At 28.6% G+C, this 19,868-nt stretch overlaps 1 protein-coding gene across 3 annotated transcripts in view; it reads left to right on the top strand.

The window, feature by feature from the left end:
* LOC111636503 (protein tramtrack, beta isoform-like) overlaps window positions 1-19,868 on the top strand; it is a 56,954-nt gene that overhangs the window by 30,230 nt on the left and 6,856 nt on the right. For 2 of the 3 annotated variants that reach the window (XM_023381769.1, XM_023381770.1), the window contains exon 4: window positions 755-946. In XM_023381769.1, the coding sequence (XP_023237537.1) occupies window positions 755-946 (192 nt within the window). Of the gene's footprint in view, window positions 1-754; window positions 947-11,658; window positions 14,131-19,868 lie in introns of those variants that run through there. The other variant, XM_023381768.1, reaches the window with a different exon arrangement.

Raw genomic sequence — 19,868 nt, 5'->3', positions numbered from 1 at the left:
TTTTTTATATATATAAAAGACTGTTTTTCTAAGTAATCTAGAATCTAGCTGCAAGGACCCGCTTCGCTGGGCAAAAAGTAACGATAGTAAAGATTAAGATAATTACATTATAGCCAATCTTACCCGTTTTCACAGAATGCAAGAATTTGGTCCCTGTCTCCAGACTAATTAGAGAATTTTTACGTCTAGTCAAACGAACTATTTTCAATTTGATAAATTTTCTGGAACGTTCACAATCGTTCTATAATTGAATCAATTCGAATTTAAAACGGTTCGAACATTTTTAAAATCGAAATAGAAAATCTTCCACTTTCAACCACTTTCAAGCCCATATCTCCTGCACCCTTATAGCTATCGAGACGCAACCACCATAGTGCACGAATGGAGACTTGGGGCTACCACCACATACAAACACCATTCATGTGCGATGTGTAGTTTTGGCTGAAAAGTGAAATATAGGGACACACACGTCCATTTATAGATATAGATATAGATATAGATAAAAAGAGAGAGAGAGGGTTTTTCTGCTGAAGAATACTATATTTTCAATTATAGGATTTTGCCGGCTGGCAATACTTTATTTGCTACTGGTAATTGCTAAAGAATTAAATCTTGATTCAACTATTATAAAACAAATTGATAAAAGGCATTATCTACTTTGTTAATATTAGTGTAATAATTCTTGTAACATTGAAGAATTTTAACAATGATTTTGATAATATTTAATTTAGTAATATTTAATTTTTTTGTGTAGATGTTAAACCCGAAAACATTTCCTTTGAAAGCACTCGACTATCACCCATACCCGGACCTTCTCAACAGCAAAAGGATAAAAGTAATTCGGTCGTATCTTATCTCGATAATTCTATGGTACCAGCAATTCCCGGACCAAGTAATTATCAATCTGAAAATTCCCAAGTTAGTTTTCAGCAACAGCATGGACAAGGTAATTATATTGTTTAACTTTTCCTAACAAATAAATTTTTATAAATGATTGTTTTTTAAATCTGATGCATTGCTTTTGTGTTAATATTGATCTGATAAAGAAAAAGTTTTCAATGAATTTCCTTAAATAAAATTTTTGTAGAAACATGTTATGAACTTTAACTGTCCAAATAACTGACAAAATTCATATTTAGTGTGAAATTGAAAGAAATATATATGAACTATTTTTATTTACAGAACAGGTTTAGGCTTTTTGAGTTTGATATCATGGAAAAATGTTTAAATGAATTCATGAAAATTAATATAATATTCAAAAACAATAAAAAAATGTAACTTTTTATATATTTACATTAAATAAATCAAGAATGTGCATTCTAATAATTAAATGTTATTCTTATAATTATAATAATATACTTTTAGTATTACTTAAATGTGCAACTATTTTGAATGATGATGATGATGCTTTTCTTGTCCATTTGGTTATCTTATCTACTAGCCTAACTCTTGGAATTTGCAATGATGATATATATATTTCATCAAAATCTATTGCAAAATTTGAATTATTTTCTTAAAATTTATAAAATATATTTATTCATATAATGTATTTCCTTTCATGTAAAAATATTTTTGATGTTTGTTAATAATCTTTTTAAACTGAAAACATTACAAAAAATTGATGGTTTTTTTGCATGTTTCTGTTAAGCTATTAGAGAAAATCATTTTAAATTACTGCACTCTCCTTTATATTAAAACATTAAATTCTTTAGTGAGTTAAAACTTTTGATAATCAAAATCTTAAAAGTTATCTTATTAAGCAAATTAATAGCAAAATAAAATTAAGTGTTATCAGTAAGAAAGTAATTTAAGATTATATTGATAATGACATTTAAGTATTTAAATTTACCAATAAGAGAATTTATAATATGTAATTATTCAAATGTAAGAGATGATGACAATGTGTAGTAATAATTTCTATTCAGGTATACAATTAGATTAATTTATATAAGAAACTTGATTCAAACAAAAAAGAAAAATAAAAAATAGAATGAATTATTAAATTTAAAACATGAAATGAAAATTTGTAATTTTATTGGAAGAATTATAAATTTTCAGTATTCTAATATCAAAGTAAAATTAACATGATAATGAACAACAATACTTAAAAACTTGAAAAATCATAAATATATATAATAATAAGAAAGCACAATTAACTTCTGTTAGAATAAAAATTGAATTATAGCTTTAAAAAGATTATTCTTTTGAGCAAAAATAAAACTATTTATTGTAAAGATGATCACATTGTACTTGATTTATGTATGTAATAGTTAAATAATCAATCATATTTGACTAATAAGGTATTAGGAATAATGACAACTGATAATTTTCATGCTGCGTTTTTTGCAGTTTGCTAGAAATTCATAATTATTGCAATTAAGTCATTTATAATTAATCAAAAATCATTAATTATAATTTAATTTAAGTTGTAGACAAAATATGATATGACTTTGATCGAGGATGTTGGAAAATTTTTTGAGATGTACTATTTGAAAATGGTCTATTAGATAGATTTGATTATGATATAATCAAAAATCATTGTAGTTATTATGTTTGTAACTTTGCCATATATCTTTAAAGTACAGTAGCTCCTTGTTATATCACACCTCATTACATTGCTCCTTATTAATATACATATGCTTCTTTTGTCTTCCGAATAAAAAAGCAGTTTAGCCAATAACATTTTAAAAATTGGTTGTCAGTAGAAATTAGTTGAATTTTTACTGACAAATGAATATTCCAATATTTCAGTAATTGACTTTGAAACTACCAATGTGTGAAATATGACCCAAAAAAGAAAAGAAAAAGCTGCTATGGAGATTTAAAATAGGAAAAAAATAGTTAGATAAATACATCAGTTATATCACACTCATTAATACGGTGTTTTTCAACCTGTGGGTCGCGACCACCAAGTGGGTCGCAAAGCCATACACAGGGAGTCATGGGTAAAAGAAAAAGACAAATGTTTATAGGTCCTACAATTTCAGTGAGAAGGCTGTGCCTGTTTATTTTACAGTACAATTAGTTTTTTGATCGATATTTAAATCTCAACAGAAAGAAAATTAAATACGTAGTTTTTAAAATCACTGACATAGTTTTAATATGGCCGTGGGGGTTGCCAAAATTTTTTAACTTGTAAAGGGGTCGCATATTCAAGAAGGTTGAAAAACACTGCTCTAATATGTTGCTCATTTGGTTTGTCTCAGACCTACACTATATAATGAGGGGCTACCGTATTTAACACTATCAATAACTTTTATTAACAGTATTAGTAATGATGATTGGTAATGATTAATCTTGATGCAGCTTCCATTGTAATTTTGTATTTGTTATACACAAGAGTGCAAGTGTTTGAATTGTTTTACAGGCACATTGTAAGAAATGATACTTTAAAGTTATATCAGCTTAACTATTTTGTGATTATTTTTTAATGTTTAAATTAATAATTATATAATTAATAAATTAAATATTCAAGACATTTTTAAGAATTATAATTATTATTATTATTTATTATATCTTATTAATAATTGATGGATAAACATAAAAGATTCACATTTAATAATTTAAATAAATAAATCTTTACACTGTTTTATAATTTGTAACTTTTAAATGTTGTTGAAATATAAGCTGTATATCAGTAATTAAAAATAAATAAGTCGTATAGATGTAATATTATACATAAGTTATGGAAAGATTTTGTTCTTATATGACAAATGATTAAAAAAAACTTTGATCCAAAAATATACATGCTATAAATAGTTTACCTATTTAAATGTTGTTAAAGTCAAATGCTTTTTTGTTATTTTTATTAATAACAAAACACATTTGATTTTTTATATTTATAATAATTTTTATAACTTTTATAGTTTTTTTTAAACAAATACTAGCTATGGTTTTCTTCATAAGTGTATTGTAACATTGGGTCTGATGTAAGGATTTGGTGATATGTTTAAATTCGGTCCCATCAATCAACATTAAAAATATTTGGATATAAGCAAGGCTATGAAGAGCTTCTATGGGACTGAGGGTACAGTGATCTGCTTTTGCTTCTTAATGAATTCCTTTAGCTACTTTTTTCTTTGAAGAAATGAAATGTGTAGAATGTCTATTAATAAAAAGCAGTGTTAAAAATTTTATTTTCTGTTAGCAAAAATAACATTAATTTTACAGTAGGATTTACTGTGGGACACTCAAGTTTTCTTTGGGACCAGGGAAAAATTCCCAGCTCCCCTTATCAACAGCCCTGGCTATAAGCAGTTGTAATTATAACTGCATCTCTTAGTACTCTCTGAACAGAAAGAGGGCTATATATGCTATCTTCTCTAAAAAATGAGAAAGAAAATTATATCTGCTTGTAGCTAAATATAACAATAGCAAAATCAATTCAAAATGTAATATAAAATAGAAGCATTTATTTATTGATTAAATTGAGAATAATTTCTACACACACGATATATTGGAGTTATACAAGGGTTCTTAAGTGGATATTGCACAGCAACTCCAATCTGTAGAGTTTGTATTTGAAAATAATTAATTCTAATTCAGTTGAAATGTACTCTAGTGACAGTTTCTGTTTTTAACTGATAAAATTATATAATTATTTAATTCTCTAGATCAGTGTTTTTCAATTGCTGGTCCATGGACTGGTGCCAGTCTGTGGAAATAATTTGACCATACTTACACACTGTGTAGTTGATTAAGAGTAACTATCTGTACTTTTTTATATACAATAATTCTGGATAAGCATATATAAACTTAATAAATAAGTGTAATTCATAATCTCATGTAATTATTGGTCCACAAAAAATTATTCATAATTTTACCAGTCCACGATGAGAAAAAAGGTTGAAAAACACTGCTATAGGCACTGTATGTATGTATGGGATGGTTCAAAAGTTGCTATTCATAGATAAAGATTCACTTTTTTATTTTAAAATTCATCTAAGTGGACATCAGAATTATTGAATAGTCCTAAAAATTCAATTTTTTGGTGTAAATAACATAAGTTTAGCACACATTTGTATAACTCATACAGTGCTAGACAAAAACATAAGTTCAAGTAATGTTTTTAGACTGTAAATGAATAAATTGTTTAAATGAGATGGTAACATGCAAAAATAATGGATTATATCTATCATTTTAATATGTTAAATAGTTTTAACTCAAATTATTTGAAAACAAAATAACAAAAAAAAAACCAAAGTTTTACAGAAACAAAATTATAAGTTCAGTATTAATTTCATGAACAATCATGGGAGAAAATATGCAAGTGAAGTTATATCAAACATTTACATAGAGCATACAAAGAGATACATTACTTGTAATAATTATTGAGAGAACAGGAAATATGCCACATGGATTCCAACTTACAGAACCTGAAATTAGACAAATTTGGAGACTTCATGGTGCAACCCAGAAAGAAATTACTACTGCAATTGGCTATTCTCAACATGTTATAGCTAATGTTAAAAAATGTGGAATTGATGGGGGTCACTAAAAATCATTCTGGAAGAAAAAATTTTTCATAATCTTGTGATGAAAGACAAATTTGTTTATTTGAAACTCTTAAGTTGTCATCAAGTAAAATCAAAGGTGCTACTGGACTTTCCTCTTCAACTCAGGCTGTTTCTTGAGTTTTGCAATCCAACAAAATACTTAAATACACAAAACTAATGAGGAAATCACTGTTAACAAAGAAACATAAAAATGCTCATTTGACTATAACAAGAAAGACCATCACTTGGATCCATTGGTGATATAGTATACTATTTTCAAATTAAAAAAAAGTTTAACTTTGATGGACCTGATAGTTGTCAAAAGTATTGCCATGACTTAAGAGCTGAAGGTAATGGGCAAATAACTCAACAAATGGATAGAGTCTCTGTGATGATTTGGGCTACATTCTCAGCTCAGATGATTTGGGCTACATTCTCAGCTCAAGGAAAGACTGATATCATTTTTATCCCTGGATGTTTGATTTCTCAATCCTATTGCATTCTGTTATAAGAGCAACTTAGTAAATATGGTCACATTCTTGAAAGCAAAATCTTTATCTTTCAGCCAGCTGTGGAGTCAAGTTGGGAAAAATATGTCAAATCCGACTCTGGCATTTTTTTGTTTTCCACAGAAAAATTAAAATGTAGAAATAGCTGAAAAAAATTTCACTCCAATGCGATTTTATAGTAAAAAAATTAGAATAATATGAAATAATTTCAAATAAATATATTGTTAGAGATGCTTTATTTGTCATTTTATTGCACTAAAAACAAGCTGTAACAATACACTGGGGTCTCCAGAGTTTACAACTATTTGACCTTCAGCCAGCTGTTTTGTAGACTTTTGTGGGATGTCCTCATGTAGAATTCGAGGGGAATCAGTGTTCTAGTAGGTTGTGCAGTAGTTCCAGGAATAATCTCAATTAGAACACATGCTTTTTGGTCATTACTACTATCTCTCTGGGGGGAGACTGACTTCCTTGTCGGAGTTAATTCAAAATTCGTACTTGCATCCTTTTCGTCCAACCCAAGTTAACTCGAGAAAAGTACTTAAGGATTTTTACTTTGATTCTCAAGTTCAGATTATTTTACTTGTAACTTGTAAGTATAAATTATATTTATCTACATATTATTTTTAAGAGTTATATCTAATTTTATAAACTTAAATATTGTTAATACCTAATTACCCTTTCAAAATTTCACAATGGAAAAGAAAGTGTTTTCAAATTCAAAGTCTGCAGTTTTTGAATATTATACTCTTAGAATGGATGAAAAATATTATCAGTGTAAATGCATTATAGAAAATGATGATGGTAAACATGTATGTGGAGCAAAAATTAGTGCTTTTGCTAGTTCTGAAAAAAAATGCATTTACAAGAGCAGGTAATTTAAAAAGACATTTGCAACGTCTACATCCTAAAATTCTACAAGAAGTAAATGAAAAAGACGACAGTAGAAACACTTCATCTATTTTAAAATTAGAAAATGTCCAAAAATTTAGTTCAGTACAAACACAAGTATGCAAATTCTTTACTTCAGATAAAGTTACAGTAACAATGAAGTGCAAAATTCAAAAATCTCATAATTGAAATGGTGGTGCAAGATAGTGTGCCTTTAATTTTTTTTTCACGACTGGTCATTTTAGGCTTAAACAGTGAAATGGCGAGAGAACTTGGAGTTTCACTAGATAGAGAAAACATCAGAAGACTTATAATTGAAGAGGTTATTTTGAAAAAAGATGAACTTTGTAAAAAACTGAAGGACCACTTGATATTTATTAAAAATGAATGCATGCACTTGCCATCGAGTGAATTATTTTACAATTAATGTTTGATTTATTGACGAGAATGCAATTGTTATGAAGACTTTAGCAGTAAAAGATACTTTCCTGTGTGATGAGCCATAGTGTCTGCAGAAGTTGGTTCAAGAGGTATTAGAAGACTTTAAAATTAAAAAGGAGCATATTTTGTGTATTGTAACAGATAATGCTTCAAATATGTTGATTCATTTTCTCAGTTATTTTTAAGATAATGAAAATGCATTAGAAGACATTGATGAAATATTTGCCATTGACTTACGAAGCGAGCCTATAATAGAAAAAGAGGAATATTTAGATGATATTGTGGAGGAAGTGTCCAATGTGTTTCAAATCCAACATATGTGATGTGCTATTCACACGTTGCAATTAGCAATAAGAGCTGGATTAAAAGACTCTCAGGTAGCTAAAATCATTACAAAATTAAGACAGGTATCTACTGTAGCTAGAACCCCTAAGATAGATGCTATTCTGAGAAGGTTTGCTAGAAAAGGAATTATTTTAGATCAATCTACTTGCTGGGGAAGCACTTATTTAATGGTTAAGCGGTTGCTCGAATTGAAGACCTTGATAATCAATGGGTTTCATTAACTGAAAACCAATGGAAACAAACAGAAAAATTAGAGAGCGTCTTGTCATACCCTTATACTTTACCCTAAAGTTACAAGCTGGAGATTTAACACCTGGAAATTTTTTCTTACAGTGGAAAACTTTGATGCATCAGCTCGACAAAACTGGAGGAATTATTACTAATGCAATTCTATCTTCAATGAGAAAAAGAGAGATTCAGTTGTTAGACAATAAAATCTTGTTAGCCACTATTTACGTTGATCCAATGAATCAAATTTTACTAAATGACAATCAAATTGTATCAGGGAAAGAAAAGCTTTCTGAAATAGCTATTTGCTTGAAAAGGTTGCAGTTACCTTACATTTATGAATCAAAAGATGAAAATAAAAATAATGAATGTAATGACAACTCGGAATCATCATCTCCAATAAAGAGCTTGATTTCGAAGCATATTTGGATAGTTTAGAACATCTCAAAGTGAGGCAAAGATGCTTAACAAATCAAGAAACTAACCCGGCAGAAATTGAAAAAATAAAATTTGAACAAAATTTTTTAAATAGGCTAATTGAAATAGAAAAGTATGACCGTTTATCAAAATTGAACGTGGAAGAAGCTGTTTCAATTTATCCAGAAATTATTCGCGATGCAGCTAGATCTGTCACAGCAATGCCATCAACACAAGTCAGTGAGGAAAGATTATTTTCAGCTTTGAAAATAATTAAAGCTGATTTAAGGGCATCTATGAAGGAGGATTTAATTGAAGCTATTTTGTTTCTTAGAACCATTTTATAAAATTCAAAATTATAAATGTAATTTAGTTTTTTTTATTTAAGTGAAAATATAAAATAAATTTTCTTATTAATTTTTAAAAATGTTTTTGTATTTTGTTATAATTCATTTATTTTAAATACAAAATGCATCAATTTAATTTATTAAATATGTAGTATTCGTGTTTAGTAGTTAAATTATTTTGACCCAATTGAATTTGAATATTTTTGAATCATTCCTTTATTATCCCCGCTCTAAATAATTACTCTATCTTTTTGAATGAGCCAGACTAATTGACCAAAGTACATATTTTTCTTTTCTGAACAAGAGATCTAAGTAGCTAGATCGCACATTTTTTAGTTGGACTAACTCTTCTTTGAAAAGGGAAGTGGAGAAGGGCAAAATTGAAGTGTAAATGCTGTCGAATATATGTAGATGTAGAATTTTATCAACCCCTTTCTCTTCTTATTAAATATTTGTTAAAAATTAAATTTTTTATACAAATAAATTTTAATGTAAGTTAAATATTAAAAATACTATAAAAGTATTTGGGTAGACACCCCAGGCTCCTTTCAGAGTTCAGAGTAGGGTACCCCCATGAGCGCCTCTGACCCCATAAAATTACTCTGTATTTAATTTTGCCAGAGTTGGAGTTGGCCTACTAAAATTATCCAGAGTCGGAGTCAAGTACTGACTTCGCAGCCCTGCTTTCAGCAGGATATCATGCTGCAATTCAAAAATGGTGAAACTATGATCTGGATAAATGTTGAAATGAACACTTTATATAATATTGATATAACACATTTATTGTTATTTGATGGTGATTTGTATTTTCATTCTAAGACTGTATAGTGACTAATTCTTGTTGTCTAACCAAAACCAGCTATAGATTTGTCTGGAATTATTTATTGTTTCTTTTATTACTTTATTAAGATTACAATAATTATAGAATAAACAGTATGAGTTATTTGTGTTGTTAGCTTAAGTATATACAGGAAATCCTCATTGGTTCAAAATTCAAAAGACGAAATATTCAGGACATTGAATTATTCAAGATTTACATAATTCTGTGCAGTATGCCAAATGCCATGTAACTGATGTAATTTATTAAGCAAATAGAATATGGCTACTTATACAGAAAGCTATTTTCATTAATTAATAATAATACAGTGGTTCCTCAGGATATGACATGAAATTCAAACATATTTTTGCTCCACAATACGAACAAAAACTTACCATACAATGTTACATTAGTTTGCAGTGCCATTTTTCATTCACTTCTGTTCATTGGTCTCAGTCCGTTTGTTTACTTCGTCGTGGGAGGATCTCACTCGATAAAGGAAATCTTGAGGTATTATCGGAAAGTGACTGATTTTATTGAAAAGAAACATCCCGAAAAGGTTCACACTGGTTGTATTACTGTTCGGAGTAATGACATTTGCCTAAGTCATTTTAGAAACATTTTAAAAAGTAGGCAAAGCCAAACCTCTTTGGATAGATATTTTACCAAGCGANCTTTGCTCTGCCAATCTCACTCCATGTGACTTTTTTCTGTGGGGTTATGTTAAGGAAAAAATTGTTTGTGCAACCTCTGCTACTGGATATTGACAAATTGAAATTGAGAATTAAGTTTTTTAATTAGAAGTGAATTAAAATTCATCAATCAAATGATGAAGCTGGATTAACTAGTCTTGTCATTTGATTATAGATTATAGATAAATGCCTGGATTATACTTATTTATATTAAAATTTAATAAGTACACCTAGACACTAATAACTAGAAAAAAAATGGATATTTTCAGGTTAGATGAAACAAAAATACAATTAATTGTGTATTTGAAAAACAGAACATTAACTATAAATTTTAAAAATTGAAACTGTTAAGTTTTTTAAATTGCTATCATATTCTGAAATGATCAGATATGCATTTATTATTTAAATTTAATTTTAAATTCACTAAAACATACAAAACATGCAAACTAATTAGTGAAATTATTTTTAATACAGAGAAAGAAGGTTATTTTATCATTACAGTTGTTTTTAATATTAATTTTCATGCTTCTTGGAACAGATGACCTTGCTTGTTTACATGGCTATTTTCTGTACTATTTCTGTCTTTTTTTGTGTATATCTAACTACTACAGAGTATTGTTTTTTCTTGGTTGTGTTTATTAAACAAAGTATCTTGACAAAATCTACCAAAACTCCAATTTTCTTCACTTGTCTTGAAGATAGCTATATGTTTTTTTTTTTTATTGTTGGTTTTGTTGATTTTTGCTTTAAGATGCTTGTAAAAGGCCAACCTGGCCACAGTGTCTTTTAGAGAAATAAAAAATAAAATATATACATTAACATTGAAATGATAATAGTCCAGTCAGTTTTCAAATTATAATTGAATACTGTAATTTCATTACAGTATCTTATTTCAAGAGAATTGAACTAGTTTGCATTAAATTAAAAATTCTTTTACAGAAATGAAACTAAACCCAAATTTCTTAAGTGTTTTTTAACACTGAAAATTGAGTCTACAAATATAAAAGTTTGGGTCTATAAAGCACTGACAGTTCTCTTTCGGACATTAATTTAAATACATATTTCAGGTCTTAGGCAATTTCTTTTTTATATGTTTTAATAATTAAAGAATTAAATGTATTAATTGAAGTATCAATAGATGGAGACTCATTTTAACTTAATGCTCACTGATTAAATATTCAAAAATATAATTAAAATTCTGTTTTAGATATTAACATTTGAAAGTACAAACATTACTTAACTAAAATGACATAATTTTTGAAAAATGATTGTATGTTGCTATATATTATTTTAGAGATAAAATAATCTTGTAAAAATATGAGCCTTTCATCCATTGAACTTTGCCATCTTTTTTCACAAACTGTTGTGTTTCTTGTTAATCACCAAATAATTCTTTTGTGATAAATTATATTCATCTGATATTAGTATGTAGTAGAGTTGAAGTGTATCAAGATAAATTTTTTGTTTGGATTACAGACTGCATTTCGTCACTCGTGAAGACAAGTAATGCATCATTTCAAAATTTACAAAAAAATCAAAGCAAACTTTATGAAAAGAAATCAAAGTCTTTGCAGGAAAAAGTACGAAATAGGCCTTTCTGTCCAGTGTGTCTAAAATCATTTTTCGATGCAAGCAATCTTAGAAGACACATGGAAATCCATTATTATCAGCGCAAGAACTACATCTGCCAGCTGTGCACCAGACGTTTTTCTTGGAAGACTCACCTCATGACGCACATTCGAACGTGCCATGTTACGGAAACATCTGCGGAAGGAAGTGGTTTTAGATAATGTGATTGCAAAATTTTTGTCCTCATCTTAATTAATTCAAAATAGTATTTAGTGTGCAGTTCAAGTACAATTCTGTTTTTGTAGCTGGGATTTATAGATAAATTCATATTTTTTTTTTTTGGAATATTCATTTCTTTGTTGATGCATTTTTGTCAGGTTAAAACATGTTATTCTTATTGATGTTAAGAAAAGAAATCAATGAGAATAAACCAAAATATGGAATTAATAATTTTGCCAAAACCTCATATTTTAAAGAATTTTTAAACTATTTGTTTTTAAAAGTGTATATAGGCCTGTTGAAGTATTTTAAATTATATTAAAAGCTGATAATGCTACAATACTTCCAGTACTTTAATAGTAAAATTATTAACACCATCATAAATATTTTATTAAAGCATCAAAGAGAATAAAATGTACTCCTCATCAAGACTTTTTTGAACAACAATAAAAAATTATATACAAATTAATAAGGAGGTAAAATTTTAATATTCTAAAATATAACATTTGGTTAACTTTTAAATAATTACAAATTTATGTTATGGATATAGTTATCACTACTATAAAAGCAGAGAAATAGAAATAAATAGGCAAATGTACTGTACATTCTGTACTTTTTCCTTAAACTTTTCTGTTTAAAATTTTCTATTTTTTTGAGAGTAATTTCAGGTAGAAGAGAGAAAATTGCTATATTTTATAGTTTCTGTACATAACGATTTTCGTAAAACCATAAGTTTTACAGTTTTCTATCATATGCAGTGCTAATTTTAATTTCTTCCACTTAAAAAAGAACGTAAGGCACTTTCTTTTCTCAAGACTCCCTTTCTTAGATTGGTGCCATCTTTTTTTCATTTTTATGTTTACCAATCTCATTTTATTTTCCTGTGTTTCTTGTTATTTGTTTTATTCCCAATCACATTTTTGTGTATGTGATTTTTTTTTTTTTTTTAGAAATGTTTCTGAAAGTAACTCTACCAAACTGTCCAATCTTCATATGAAAAAAAAAAGTTGCTATCAAATGAAAAAAAAGCTGAACTCATAGTAAAATAAAAGCATAAAGGAATGTAGTTTATTTTTTGCTACTCAAATGATTATATAACATTTTTTGCTTTCTGAAATGTTAACTATTTTTGAAATGGGCATCATGAGCATATAGAAACATTGGTTTTGGTGACTACATGGCCCATGGAGGCTAGAGTGTCTGCCTGCTACTGTGGAGACCTCAATTTAGATCTGATTGGATTCTTAGAAATTTTGTGTGGTGATCTGGTCTAAATATATTTGGTCTCATCATTTTCCATTTTCATCAATTGTAACTGTGTATATAACAATGATATATTGACCATAATCATAGAAAAAGTGGATAAATATATATTTATCCACTTTTGCATATGCAAAAGCAGTGGTGTGGACATGGCATGATATTCATGATACATCTGCACCTAAAACATGGACAGTTTTCAGTTCTTTTCTAGCATAATGATCTAAAAGTACTGAAAAGGGAAGAGAAAGTCTTATAGATTGAAACTAGAATTTTAGAAAAACTGTATGATGAAAAAATTAGAGAATCATAGTAGATTTGTATTTACACCAAATTAATCAATAGTGAAGTTGTATGAGGTAGTCAAAAATGAACCAAACTTTTGACATAGGTTTTATTATACAACACACAACTCTAGCATCACAACACCTTTAAAGCAAGTTCTTATGGATAGTTACTACTACCAATATCCATATTTTCACTTAACAAAAACTGACTTACAGGATTGCTTTGAGGGTTTCTGTTACCTGCAGTTTCTATCTTTGATGCTGTTAAGAACCTGTGACCTTTTGATTTCTTTTGTTTTGGGGAACAGATGAAAGTATACAGGGGCAAGATCAGAGGACTAATGCAGGTTTTTTTTACTGTTTCCACCCTGTGGGCATTAAGAGGTCTTTTTTTAGATCCATTTTCGGTTTGACCAGGCCAACAATGGTACAGTGAGACAGCTGGATGGTGAGGAAGGAGGCCTAACATATTTGCAATGAACCAACTTCCAATTTTTCATCATCCTATATTCAATCCTGGATCCCCAGAACCATCAGAGTTGACATGTGTCCTGGGAGACCTGCTACTGCAAGGAAAGTTGAGACAATTAAGATAGTAAGGGAAGAGATAAGATCAGAGGCAAATGATCGATGACCTTTTGAGGATTTCTCATAGTTCAGTGCAACAAAAACTTGCACATGCATTTTGTCTGCTGACACCTTGTTGCAAGAGGTTTAGCAGACAAATAGCATGTAGTTTGTGCTCTGGTTAAACTTGTCTCAGCCATCTGGCCATGGAGTAAGGAGGTTAGAGAAGTACTGTTATTCTATTCTTAGTCAGATATTTTGTTGATGAAAAAGGATATTGCAAATACAAAAGAATATTGTCATGGTAGAAGACTTACTTTGTGCAGAAGACTAAGAATTGCATTATGCCTTTCTGTGTGTATCCTGTCTACTTGGACCTTGTTTATTAATAGGCTTTATTATATCTCAGGTGAAAATAAAGATATTTTGTTTTGTCTTAGACCTCCTCTATTTGCTAATCAGAAACTACACCAGTATAATCAACCTTATTAATAAACAAAGTTCAAGTAGACAGGAAACACAGAAATTTATAAGAGTAAGGATGTGGAAGTAAAAAGAATTTATCATACCTTTTCCATATTGGCAGGATGACCTGTCAATATGAAAACATTCCATTTACATTCCAGGAATAATTTTGTGATGTGTTCTTGGGTATAAAAAAATACACAAAATCAAACAACTTCCCAAGTTTCTTACACCATAATGTTACACAAATACTAACATCATTTGTCATTTTGATTTGTCAGCTCAACTTTTTTGGTTATGGTGAACTGTGGACTGGTGTTTTGACTGGAGTTGTAGAAGAAATGTTAAATTTCAATGTCAGTAATTACTCTGTCCATTACTGACTGACCTTGTCTATCAACTCGCTACTCACCAGAGCACAAGCTTCATGCTGTTTATCTGTTAAAGCTCTTGCAACAAGGTGCTGCTAGACAAAATGCATGTTCAAGTTTAAATGCATTGAGCCATGAGAAATTCCCAAACACGTACCATTTGCCTGTGACCTTCCTTATCTAGTATCTTTTTTTACTCTCCTGATTGTCTCAATATTCCTTGTAGTAGCAGGTCTCCCAGGACAGATGTTACCTCTTATCGATTCTCAACTATCTTTAAATCACTTATGCCACTTGCACTTATTGTACATAAGCATAAATTCAAAAAAGACTGAATTTATGAATACTTTAGAACACTGTTGAAACATTGCTTTAGATTAGAACTTAGCTAAAAATGATTTGATGGAACAAATGACTTGAATGTTATGCAACTGCTTTATAAGGCAGGTAATATACTGTATGCTTCAATGAGAATACATTAGAGATCTAACACTGAGACAGTTGATCCCAAAGAACCTTTTATCTGAAATAAAAACAGCAAGATTTCTTAAATTATTAGCATTTAATTGTTCAATGGAAGTACAAGTGAAAACTGTACACAAGCATGGATTCTACTTAAAGGGGAAACTTCCAACTCATACACAGAATAAATGATGTTTCAAGAGTAGTTGCTTGTGTTTATTTCTGAGAAAAATGAAAATGAGATTCCTTTTTGTGTTGGGTAACTTCAAGGGCCAAAAAGTGGCCTCAGAAACAATGGCATACATTTATACACAAGTAAACACATATGTTTTCGGCTGCCACAATAATGATGTGGTAACAATCATGATTTCTTTTTATCTGTGTAGCTTTCATGTTCAAAACATAGATGAAATTAAATTTTTGTAATATTTTCTAAACTTTCAATGTATTTCAGGTGGTTGGTCTTTTACCAGTTTGGAGTTTTTTGTTAGTTGTTGCAGCAGAAACATTCTCTTCATAAAAGATGTGGTTATTCATAAGACTTACTTCTAGAATAACCAAAACGATGCTAAAATCGCTTTAATTTGTTTCACTAACGTTTTCGAACCTTCTGGTTCTTCTTCAGGTGAAAAATGGGCAAATCCGTTAAGATTCAATTGAAATGATCTTTTTTTAAAAGAATTCCGAACATGGAACTTATCCGAAACTCGTGCAATCAGTAGCGTGGCAAACCCTGATATATGACACATAACGGGAGGAAACGTAGGCTCATAACGACGCATGCGCAAAAGAAGACGACGATTGCACGAGTTTCGGAGAAGTTCCATGTTCGGAATTCTTTTAAAAAAAAATCATTTCAATCGAATCTTAACGGATTTGCCCATTTTTCACCTGAAGAAGAACCAGAAGGTTCGAAAACGTTAGTGAAACAAATTAAAGCGATTTTAGCACCGTTTTGGTTATTCTAGAAGTAAGTCTGTTGAAGTTACGGTGTGTTGGAAGTAGTATTGTTTATTTGGTTATTCATAAAGTTTCTATTTAGTTAGATTATATACACTTTTGTATATTATAATTTTTCACAGTCTTATCTATCCATTTCAAGTGCCAATATTTTGTGGTCCTAATTTTCAAGTGTTTACAGAACAAACAATTCACCATTGTTTTTAGTGCATTTCAGGAATTCAAACTTCAAAATTACACTGAACCATCAACTGAAGAAAAGTTTTGTAATGTAAAAGTTGAATTATCACGTTATTCAATTTGAATTTTATGTGGATAAAAATTCATATCAATTGTATATAATTATCAGTGCAAAGTTAAACTTTTGATGTAATGACTAAGTAAAATTAGGATTTTCTTTAATATTCAGTATATGGTTTTGTCATTGTAACATTACTGTTGCAAAAGTTCACCAACAATTGCCACAGTCAGTTATAAACACACAATTCATAAAACAGGTCAGCAAATAATTAAAAAAAATATGTTTATATAGATTTAGGCTACATACAAATTAGATTCAAACCACAGTTAACAGAGGTAGACAGGAAAAAACATCCTCTTTTTACTATTTTACCAACAAGAAGTCTGGTTAATGGTGAGGTAACTTTATGTTTTTGTATGTGTTGCAAATTTTGAGGCCAGTTTTTTGGCACTCAGAGGGACAGAACATAAAATTAACCTCATTTTTGTTTTTCTCATAAACAAATACATCCCACTGCTCTTGAAACATTACTATTTCACATATGGGTTGGAAGTTTCCATCAATAGAAGAAACTTATACCCTTGTCTCTCACAATCACATGTAATGTAAAAGTCCAAAATTTTTGTTCACTTTTGATTCTACCTTGCAAATATTTTATATGCAATTCTTTCCTTTCTTCTGGAAATTATTTATATAGAATAAATGCTAAATTAAATTTTGTGTCCATAGAAATGCAGTTAATTTATATCCTTTTTTTATTTTGAGTTTCAAAGGGTGCTGTAGTCATACTTTATTATTATTGTTTAAAATTTGATTTAGAATTTTAAGATATTGTATATAATTTTGTTCATTGTCATTTAAGAAACTTCTGAAAATGAATATCAGTCCAAAAATGTTAGAATATTCTCTTTGATATTCTAATAAATCATTTATGGTGACATGTTTGTAAATTAAAGTTCTAAACTTTGTTCTTTGTTTTATAATAACATTAATTTCAGATATTTCTCTATAAATTGTAAATGTGTAAAACTAATTGAAGCATCAGTTAAATAGTCATTATTATATGTCAAGGTTAAAGGCTAATACATGAGAAAGCTCTTTAAATTCAGATTTTTGAAAGCCAAAATATAATTATTTTTGAATAATTTTAATTAAAAATATAATACAAAATAAAAATTATAAATTTTAATTTATAAAGGAGTAGTTTATTTTATTTTTACCAAATGAAATAACAAGTTATCAAATTAAACATAAAATTTATATTTAATTAATGATTTTAACCATAAAATGAATTTTTTTTTGAAAAGAACAAGTAAATAAATTTATGTGCATTTAGTTCATTATGCAAATACATTTTATAAAACTCTGAAGACAATTCTTGGGGACTAATTTTGTTTTTTTAATATTATTAGCAACGAAATATTTAAAAACATATGATTATTTATTTAAACAGCTAATATTATTTAAGTGTTTTATACTTACCTCAAATATGGTTTAGTCCGGACAGATTTTTACAGTCTGCATGTACTTTCGTAGACCTCATATTCTATTTTTATGACATTAATAAGCACTTATATATTTTACTGCTTTTTTGAAATTAAGGTCTCACTCACAAGTTTCTAAAATCTATTAGTATAATACACGCCTAAACACCAGGGTGAAAATTATCACTGTGTCAAGAACCTGTTACTGGTGTGCTTAGTGAAAATACAGTTTATCACAAATGCTTTCTTCAAAATGGAACTGTATTTTCACAAAGCACATCGGTAACAGGTTATTGACACAGTAATTTCTGAAGAATAATTGTCTCAAATTTGTCTCTGACTCCAAGAAGTCTTGTATGTAATCTATTAGTACTTTAAAGACTGCTTTTATGCTGTTAGAAATTCTGAAAATGTTTATTAAAATTTCATTAACTTTAATTTTTCTGCCCCAAGTTGTGTGTTTACTGAATTTGAGGAGTCACAAAAGGTTTCATTATGGGTATTGAATATTTTTTGTAATGGATAGTTGGATAAGAATATTCAGTAAGTTTTTATAACTTAATTTGAACGAAGATTTAAATTTTATTTTTTATTAAAAAACTCATTATCTTAAATTTCTAGATCAATTTATACTTTTTCTTTAGTATTTTTATCTTTTTATGTTAAATTACAAAAAATAAATAAATTTAAGCTAATTTTTGATCTCATAAGTTATGTTAAAAATTATTTTTAAAGTGATAGTTGAGCAGATCTTTGTAGAAATCAACTCATCAAAGATTAACAATACAGTATATTTTATATTGAATTTTGTGTTTTGGTAATATTTTGTCGCTGTCATGAATTACTAGTAAACTTCAAGCTAGAATAAATTCAAATGTTGATTACCCTGTCTAGATATTGATTGATTAATGCAACTCAAACATGGATATATCTTGATTATAATAATTTTAATCTCTAAGAAGTAAAATAAAATAAAATTAAAACTACTTTACTTACAAGTAATTTCTGAAGAATAATTGTCTCGAATTTGTCTCTGACTCCAAGAAGTCTTGTATGTAGCTGATACGTTTGTAGATAGATATCGTACAAATTGCCCATTTGCAGAATCATGTCATATGGCAATGTGAGCTTTAGGAAGGTTGTAAAGCCTCATTGTATAAAAATCTAGTTGACACAAACGGCAAACTGCGAGTGTTTCCAGAAAAGCAATCCAGCATTTTATTATTAAAATTTATTGTTTTATCAATTAATTATACATTTAAAATTTCATCTAGTATTGATTTTGAAACTTGAATGTTTGTTATAGATACATTGTTGGATCATATTGAAAAATAACTTGAGAATTTTTAAGCACATCACTGTTCAAAGTTATTGAATAAATCTTAATAATAATTATAATTAAAAAATGTAAATAATTTATATCAAAATAAGCATAAAAAGTTTTAAACTAATGTAATATTAATTACTAATGTTCAAATTCAAGTTGTCTCATTATTAGGACTGCAGAGTCAGGGTCGGAAGCACTTTTCAATGATATGTGCTGACCTTGATGTAAATTAAGACTCAAACTTAGGTTATAAGTTTAAAAAGTAGCCCAATGATTTGCATGGTAATCCTACAGTACCATTTACCATTATTAATATAGGTGTTTGACTTAGAGAGTTTGTATCAGGCTGGAAGTCTGTTTGTATTTTATGTTGACATTTGTGGCCATTTATGAGAAATATCATACCTTGGTGCTGAGGTTATTAGCACGTGCAGAATGGCAAAATAGGTGCATATTAATGAAAGACCAGATGAT

Source organism: Centruroides sculpturatus, unplaced genomic scaffold, assembly GCF_000671375.1.
Source record: "Centruroides sculpturatus isolate CEXI.00-Female unplaced genomic scaffold, Cexi_2.0 scaffold1036, whole genome shotgun sequence".
Classification (NCBI taxonomy): domain Eukaryota; kingdom Metazoa; phylum Arthropoda; class Arachnida; order Scorpiones; family Buthidae; genus Centruroides; species Centruroides sculpturatus.
The sequence above is the reverse complement of the archived record's forward strand: the minus strand, read 5'-3'. Positions and strand labels throughout refer to the sequence as shown.